General features: G+C 50.6%; 1 protein-coding gene across 7 annotated transcripts; it reads right to left on the bottom strand.

Annotated features, from left to right (window-relative positions):
- Positions 1-393: 393 nt before the first annotated feature.
- On the bottom strand, positions 394-7,465 carry GJB1 (gap junction protein beta 1). Of its 7 annotated transcripts, XM_043458276.1 has the most exons (4): positions 7,347-7,374; positions 5,355-5,442; positions 2,936-3,060; positions 394-1,912 (listed from the first exon to the last, which is right to left on the bottom strand). In XM_043458276.1, exon 4 carries the CDS (start codon positions 1,894-1,896, stop codon positions 1,042-1,044), a length of 855 nt encoding a protein of 284 aa, XP_043314211.1. In that variant the 5' UTR covers positions 1,897-1,912; positions 2,936-3,060; positions 5,355-5,442; positions 7,347-7,374; the 3' UTR covers positions 394-1,041. The 7 variants fall into 7 exon arrangements, with proteins under 7 accessions (XP_043314211.1, XP_043314208.1, XP_043314209.1 ...); XM_043458273.1 differs by lacking the exon at positions 5,355-5,442 and having other exon boundaries at positions 7,347-7,465; XM_043458274.1 differs by lacking the exon at positions 7,347-7,374 and having other exon boundaries at positions 5,355-5,563.
- Positions 7,466-8,755: the final 1,290 nt, after the last annotated feature.

Raw genomic sequence — 8,755 nt, 5'->3', positions numbered from 1 at the left:
GCATGTAGATGTTTTATAATAGATTGTGGTCATGTTTACAAAACTGCACAAAATTACCCAAACTCAATAAACTACATACTTAAAATGGATGAAAAAAATCAATCAGAGAAAGGGATGAGTGAATTAGAGTCCAATAAAGCTGTTATTTTAAAACGGGGGCAAAAGAACCCAAACCAAACAAAACACAGGAGAGAATGGCTCTGGGCCTGGTTGTGCCTGGCCTCTGGGGTAGTGGGATACATGCGGCAGTCCCTCCTTGGCAGCTTCAGCTACTCAAATTGCTCTCTTTCTTTTCGCATTTCTTTCTTGATCAGCAAAAAGCCAAGGCCAGCTCATCCAGGGGGTGGTCAGAGATTGCAGGAGAAAGAACTTCACAAACACACAAGCCACCTCTTCGTTTACTGTAAAATCCTGTTTAATGTGTAACATTTCAGGCACAGAGAGGCCTTGGGGACTAGAGGCAAAGGCAACCCTGACCAACCCCCACTCCAACTTATCTGCCTGCTTCTCCCTCCCTAGCTCCTCCACTCCAGACATGTCCTCCTTTTCCTCAGGGCCGGCAAGCACTGTTCCTCCTTTTCTTGCGTTTGCTACCCTCCCTTCCCCACCCACACATCCACAGCACCCTCCCTCCACTCCACTTGCCCACATCCCTCCCCACTGATGTGACTCCAGAAATAGGGTATCTGACAGCACGGGGTTAAGATTAGTTTCATAATTGGAGATGTTGTCAGAGCATCCCACCTCTGGTCCCCAGTGGTCCCAGGGAGAGGGAGAGGGAAGAGGAAGGGGTGCGGGCAACGAGAGCTGCCTGCGCCCCCGATAGCCTTGAGTGCTGGCGTGGGTGGCCTCCAGCTCCCCACACCTTCAGGCCCTGAGGCAGAAGGCCCTGGGGAGGAAGGGAAGTAGGGAGGGAAGGAAAGTTTTGATGGAGCAACCCCTAGCAGGCAGAGGCCTGCACACTGGCAGGGGAGAAAGAGGGGCAGGCCTGGGGCAGGACAGGGGTGGGGGGCAGGATGGGAGGTTGCCTGGTCTGTGGCATCAGCAGGCCGAGCAGCGGTCACTCTTCTCGGCCAGCCCAGCCCCGGTGCCGGGGCTGCGGCGCAGTATGTCTTTCAGGGAGCCGTCCTGCTCACTCAGCAGCTTGTTGATCTCATTCTGCTTATATTCAGGTGAGAGGCGATGGCCGAAGCCCCCCGAGCCCTTGCGGGAGGGTGGATTGGAGCGGCGCTGGGCTCGGCGGGCACAGGCCCGGAAGATGAGGTACACCACCTCGGCCACATTGAGGATGATGCAGATGCCTGAGGCGGCCAGCATGAAGACCGTGAAGATGGTTTTCTCCGTGGGGCGGGACACGAAGCAGTCCACTGTGTTGGGGCAGGGGTAGGCATCACACTTGACCAGCCGCACCATGGCGTAGCCAGGGTAGAGCAGATAAAAGACATACATGAAAGCAGCCTCGAACAGCAGCCGGAAGACCACGCTGATCACATAGGTCCACCACAGTGTCCCTGAGATGTGGACCTTGTGCCTCTTCACCTCCTCCAGGTGCAGGGGGTCGCCGTGGCCCTCAAGTCGAAGCATTTTCTTTTCAATGTGCTGCTGGTGTGCCACGTGCATGGCCACGAGGAGAGCTGGGGTGGACACCAAGATGAGCTGCAGAGACCACAGACGCACGTGGGAAATGGGGAAAAAGTGGTCATAGCAGACACTGTTGCAGCCAGGCTGGAGGGTGTTGCAGATGAAGGAAGACTTCTCATCACCCCACACGCTCTCGGCAGCCACCACCAGCACCATGATTCTGAAGATGAAGATGACAGAGAGCCATACTCGGCCAATGGCAGTAGAATGCCGATTCACGCCGCTGAGCAAGGTGTACAAACCCGTCCAGTTCATCCTGCCTCATTCACACCTGCAAAACATGAGCCACAGAACAAGCTGTCAGAAAGCTGGGGTGGAAAGCAAGGCTCCATAACACTGCCTGACACCTCCCCCCAACCCTTCCAAGAGCCAGTGACAAGAAAGGAAGAAGGAGAGTCATAGCTTTCCTCACCACTCCCTCTCCCTTGCCAGCCTCTCCTTCTCTTTCTTTTCCTCCTCACTCATTCACTTCATGACTTGACCTCCCTGAGCCCCGTCACTCTTCTCCACCTTCATCCAACATTCTGAGCCCTTCCTTGCCAGGCCCATCTTGTTCTGCCATCAGCCATCCTCTTTAGCTTCCCCTCCCCCAGCTCCTTAAGTCTGGACCTGGGCTAAACCCAACAAAGCCCCGTTACCTTGGGGAGCGCCTATCCCTGAGGCCACCCAGACAGGTCCCCTATGGTCTCATGTCTATGCAGGGGGAGTGGTCCCTGGGTTCGCGCCTGCGTCCCAATTCATCACCGCCCGGTGCTGGGGAGTCATATGCTGCTTTATACCCAGTGTCTGCACAATGGGACCTTTGTGGGGCTCTGAACAACGCCCTTTAGAATTCAGATCAAACGCCCTGACTTCCGCCCACCCTACACACAGAGCACTTGTGTCCCAGCGCCGGACACCCAGCCTGCACCCACCTGTTCTGTGCCCGCCCGGTCCATCGCCGCACCCACCCCATAGCCCCGCCAGAAGAATGGCCACGGCGGGGGGGAAGATGGAACAAGGACAGGTGCATGTAAGATGGGACCCAGGGGAACCAGAAGCCTCTGGCCTAAGGCACTCTCCCATGACTCTGCTAGAAACTTAGATTCAGCAGGATTTTTCCTGGCTTAAATCCCTTCCAGGATATGGGTGAGCCTGAGGTTAGGAAAAGGAGTGCACTTTTATCAAGGTAGGAACTGTGCTAAGTATTTTCCCATACATTCTTTCTTTTGACCCACTTAGCAAGCCTCTAAGGACTGCTACCCCAGTCTTTCCAGCTGAGGAAGCTGAAGCTCAGATAAGTTAAGTAACTCACTTAAGGTCACACAGCCGAAGTGTCTGAGTAGGATGAAACACAGAAGTGTCTGAAGCAGAAGTCTAGGCTCTACACGGTACAGTCTTTGTGCTTTTGCAGATGATGTTCCCCGAAGTGTAGGCTAGCTGTTAATGATGACAAAAACAGCAACAGAACAAAGGCTACCCATAAAAACATAAGAAACAAGGAAGTTGCTAACCTGTGAGTGCAGTCTGATCCCAAAGTTACGGAGCAAAGCCTGACCATCTCTCCTTGAGCCCATACAGAGGATGGCCAAGTGAGGACAAGCCAGAAGGAAAAAGCAAAAGTTAACCAAGCAAGCAAACAGAAGAAGATTAGAAGATGGAAAAGATAAGAGCCACCTAGCTTTGGGTTTTGTTTTTTTTTAATCTACTATGACTTTGGGGTAAGTCACCAAACCTCTGAGTCTGTGTGCGCATCTATAAATGAGGTTCATACTCAGTGTTATTGTGAGGTTCAATGAAGCAACCTGTAAAAGTTCTTAGCCCAGCTCCAATTTCATGGTTGGTGATCAAGGGAAGTAAAACTTTATCAGGAAGAGAAAACAATGTGGCTTGGGGGGAACTAAGTGGTTTGCCAAACCCAATATCCCTCTTTTTTTCTTCCCAATGCTAATGTTGACCTATAGTGTCTGTATGAAATAGAACAGACTGTTCCGTTGCTGCCCTGCCCCTGGGTCAAGTGTACGTTGTGACTCCTGGTTTCCTGAGCTTGCCAGTTGCTCTAGGGAAGAAATTCCCCTCTGTCTCTTAGGCAGGGGGAGAAGGCTTCCTTCTACCTCCCACCATGTTTGCCATTAAGTTATAAGGAAATCATGCTGCAAGCCAGGAACTGGCTGCGATGACACAAGGCCTGAACGTTGTGGCAAATTCTGGGTGGTCCTCTCTGTTGTAGGGGGAAGAGGGAGGGTATTAGTAGCTAGAATTAGTCATTAAGTCATGGCAGACTCTTTTGTGACCCCATGGACTATAGCCAGCCATGGGTTAGGTTTTTCTGTCCATGGGTTTTTCCAGGCAAGAATACTGGAGCAGGTTGCCATTTTCGTCTCAGGGGATTGTCCCAACCTACAAATCGAACCCAGGTCTCTTGCATCTCCTGCATTGGCAGACGGATTCTTTACCACTGAGCCACCAGGGAAGCCCAAGAAAAGTTGAGGGAGCAGAATGAAAGAAACTGAGGGGCAAAGGGATAGTCCGAACAAGGTTTCTTCATGCAGCTTAAAAAAAAAAAAGCCTCAGTCAGTTCATGCTGTGGGCCTAAACCAGTGCGGGAAAAACAGGAACACAGGTGCCCTTTCTCCCAAGCCTGGGATTTTGAAGGCAGAGCTGGTACAGGAGGTACAATGGAAAGAAATGCTTCATTCAATGAGACGTGTTAGAGTCAAAATAGGTGGTGGAGGAGCATATTGTTAAGAATAACCATTTTCCAAGCCCCTGCTCTGTGCCAGGCCCTTGCACACCATCTCCTGTAAACCTCAAAACAACCCTGAGAGGTAGATGTTAATTGTAACCTTCATGTCACAGATGAGGAAACTGAGGTAGAGAAAGGTGAAGGGACTTATCTCAGTGTCACAAGGTACATGTGGTGAGTACACGCCAGAGCTGGGATTTTTGAGCCAGGTCAAGCTGACTCCCTGGTGGCTCAGTGGTTAAGAGTCTGCCTGCAGTGCAGGAAATGCAGGAGGCGCAGGTTTGATCCCTGTGTCAGGAAGATCTCCTGGAGAAGGTAATGGCAACCCACTCCAGTATTCTTGCCTGGAGAATCCCATGGACAGAGGAGCCTGGCAAGTTACAGCCCATAGGGTTGCGAAAAGTCAGACACAACTTAGCGACTAACGCATATGCACGCGCGCACACACACACACACACACACACACACAAGCTGACTCCAGAGCCCATGTTCTTTCCCAGAAGCTTTGCTGCCTCAGATACAAATATAATTTTTCTTTCTATGAGTGCTTTTAAGAAACAGAGAGATTGAAGATTGGTCTGACTTTTATCCTCCTCTAGCCCTTCTCTTCTTTCCTATAACTGACAACTCTTCTCCTCCCTTCCCAGGGCTTTCAGTTGCCTCTAGATTTGTTCTGTTTCCCTGTCCTTACCTTTCTCTGGCTGCTTCCTCAAGCCCCAAAGCGAACTTCAGCTGTTCTCTTCTCTCTGTCTTTTAGGGACGCCTCACAGACAGCCTGGCCACCCCTGAGTTTCTAGGTTCTTATAGCTCTCCACCTCCCATCTTCTTGAGCCCTCTGGGACATAGCCAGGAGCTCCCTTTAGAGCCCCTAAGGACCCTTGTGTGAGCACTGAGATCTCAATTTTTGTTCTCCCTTTGGAAAGAGCTGATCCCTATGTCAACATCAGTAACTCAAGGGTTTCACTTCAAAAACATTCATGGGAGTTACCTGATTTTGAAATCCAAACTGTTTTTGTGACTTTGGGTTAAAGTCCAGGTGTTGATATGCTCTGTGTTGCTCCAGGCATGTTTGGCTCCTGTGTTTAATTAGACAAGATTTCTCTGACCATGTCTGGCTCTGGCCTTGTCTTCAGATCCAGATTTGCCCAAGCACTCAAGCACAGGTCAAAATCAGGAGATTGTCCTTAGTCCCTGCAACTAATATTATACCCACTTCTCAGATAGAGAAGGTGAGGCTCAGAGAAGTTAAACAACTTACCTCAATGACAACTGCACTTCTGCTAAATGGTAGAGTCAAATTTCAAATTTGTTTTCCTCTGACCTCAAAGTCTTTGTACCTTGGCAGCCTCTCTTCCTTTAAGGACACTGCATTCTGAGATCAATTAGATCGCAGAACTCAAAAAAATGTTCTCAGCATTCCTTTCCACATGTGCCTGCATGCGTGTGTATGCGTATACACACACGCACGTTCAAGTCTATCTCTTTCTGCTCCTACCTCTTTCCTGTCCCTCCTTCCAACTATAGGAAATCCTTGCATCTTTTTGGTTTGGGAAAGAGGGGCCTGGCTTGGCTAAATGAGGTTACACTCAGCCTCAGACTCCATACTCCCTCCCCCATTTCACAGGCAGCCTCTGGCAGGACAGGACAGGGGGCTTTTTTTCAGATTTTCTTCTGAATTTCCAGCTGCCTTCATCGGTTTGGTGCGGCTAAGACAAAACCCCTCCATCCCTCTCCCTCTTCACCTGCTTCTCTTCCCTGCCTCCACCCTGCGGTTCCATAGCACCTTAGTCACTGCACTGTTTCCTCCACACTGTCATATGTATTCTGTGGCCAGACTTGGGTCAGGGCCTGTCTAGCTCATTCCAGTTTTCTCCTTCTCTCTCTCTGCCATGATCTTTCCACAGAGCTCCTAGTAATATCAGCTCCCTTTCTCACTGTTTGGACTATACCCTTTTACTCCTCCATCAACTATCTGACTTCCTGTTGCTCTCTACTTGGGCTTATTAAAGCAGCCACCACTTAGGGAATACCTATTCTGTGCTAGGAGTAGTCTGTTCCTTAACTCTTATCCTCACAACAAACCTGTGAGCTGTGAGTTATTGTCTTCAATGCATGAGGCAATGGAGACTCAAAGAAGCTGAGTAATTTATCACACAGCTGGTAGGCCAGTGCTGGAACTCAGATTAGGACTCATGTTGACCCCTCATCAAAGCTTGGGTCCCTTCCCCATTGCTCTGCTGCATCCTCCTCTATACTTCTCTCCATTCAAACCCATCTTGTCTCTATTCTCCTCTCCTCATCTCATTTTCTAAGTCCATGCATTCTGCCGTGCCATTCCCAACAGCTGGAACAACTTTCAAACAGCTAGGGGGCTACCCATCCTTTAGATATCCCAGTCATCATTTACTCCAAGCTCAGCTTGAGTCTCCCTGCCTCCCTCAAGAAAATGCTCCCAAATCTTGGCCCGGTTGGCTGGTCCTCTGTGCTTGCCGAGTGCGCTGTATTCATCTGTCCACAGCCCCTATGTTGGTTGCACGCCTGGTTAGCCTTCTAATCAGGGAAGGAAAACAGCACCTGGCAGTGCCCAGCGGCCCCCACTGAACCCTAACCCTGTGTGGCAGGAAATGTCTTAAAGATATAAACTTGGCCACCCTGAGCCTGGGGGCCCCCCTCCAGTCTTTCTGGGGATTTGACCCTGTGGGGAAAAGGGTGATTCTTGCCTGGGCAGAAAAGAGTGAGAGCAGAAACAACACTGGGCCTGGGAAAAGGATGAGTTGGGGGCTACAGAGAGAGACTAAGCAAGCCTGGCACCCGGGTAGGAGGTGCCTCAGTCCAGCTCAGAGCGAAACACAGAAGGGATCTAAGTGGCTGAATGCTGAGAGGAGAAGGCAAGACCCAAGCCTCTCCCCAACCCCCACTTCTGCCCTCCTGGGCCACACCAGCCCCTGGGCCCACGTCCCTCAGCCCGCAGCTTCCTCACCTGGCTGCTGCTGCCCTTTCCCAGGGAATGTCTGCAGGCGTGTCTGCACTATGTCACTAGGTACTGTCAGCCCAGTCCAGGGGAGGGACAAAGAGTCCAGGGCTGGAGCCAGATATGGCCCACAGCCCAAGAGGAACCAGACAAACATTAACCAGCCCTACCTCCTCCCTCATACAATCATTAAATAAGATTGATCCCCTGAACTCCCCGTGACTTTGGAGAGACAAATCACATAGCCTGAAGTTACTGCCCCATCCCAGAGGAAGAGAGACATCTTCGTCACCCATGTATGCATGTTTAGCCCAATCTGGGAGACGGAACTGGACCTGGGCCTTAGCCTTCAGCCTTCCCCCACCCACTGGCCATAGGTAGATCTGGTGTGTGGACGAGCTACAGAGAGGGCTCCTGCACTGGGTGCCATCCCTTCCAGCTCCCAGCCTTGAAAATGCTGACTGTGGGGAGAGAAAAAACAGCCATGGGCAATGGCTACTGGCCCCTTGAGGCCAAAGTGAGAGATGGCAGGGCTTCCCCCACATGGCAGTACTGGGGTTCTCTTGGGCCGCCTGCTTATTGCTCATGCCCTAAGAGGCTAGGGATGGACCAAAGTGTTTCCAGTCTCATCCTACAATCCCCAAACCTCTTCCAAATTACCTTCTACCTTCAGGGCCAAGGCAGTTGAGCCACAAAATGTACCGTGTGCAGCAACAGATCTTGGCAATCATTAAGGTAAACAGAGAATGTCAACCATTAACTGAGAGATAAGTCCAGTTTGAAGGACAGTTTACCTGAAGACCCTGCTAATTCTGTGGCCCGGATGGCAGTGAAGAAATAACTGAAGTCAGCTTTACTGGTTCCCTGCCTTCTGTTCACTCCAGCCCGAGCTCACTGCCAGGTAGAGAGCCAGAACCCTGGCTTCCCTTGGCTATGCCCAGGCTATAGGTACATCAATTGATAAGTCTTTACTGGACACCTGTTGAGTACCCAGTACTGGTTACATGCCAGGGGCAGATGGCAAAAGAGGGGAAAACATTCTAGCTGTTCTTAAGGAATTTATCAACTTCCTGAGAAAATGAGACTAAGACTCAAAAGTTGCCAGGAAAATGTCAGTGTATGTTCAGTTATGTGGTTCTAACTTAGACTGCTGAGGGAATTTGAAGAAGGGGAAGTGAAGTGAAAGTCACTCACTCGTGTGAGACTCTTTGCGAACCCATGGACTATACAGTCTATGGAATTCTCCAGGCCAAAATACTGGAGTGGGTAGCCTTTCCCTTCTCCAGGGGACCTTCCCAACCCAGGAATCAAACCCAGGTATCCCGCATTGCAGGCAGATTCTTTACCAGCTGATCCACAAGGGGAAGATGAAGATAAATTGAGATAATCAGGGAAGGCTTCCTGGAGGAGGTAAAGTT

The sequence above is a fragment of the Cervus canadensis genome, chromosome X (assembly GCF_019320065.1).
Source record: "Cervus canadensis isolate Bull #8, Minnesota chromosome X, ASM1932006v1, whole genome shotgun sequence".
NCBI classification, from domain to species: Eukaryota; Metazoa; Chordata; class Mammalia; order Artiodactyla; family Cervidae; genus Cervus; species Cervus canadensis.
The sequence above is the reverse complement of the archived record's forward strand: the minus strand, read 5'-3'. Positions and strand labels throughout refer to the sequence as shown.

What these genes read in the sequence shown, in the direction of transcription:
- GJB1 (XM_043458273.1), bottom strand. Translation starts at nt 1,896, where the DNA reads ATGAACTGGACGGGTTTGTACACCTTGCTCAGCGGCGTGAATCGGCAT.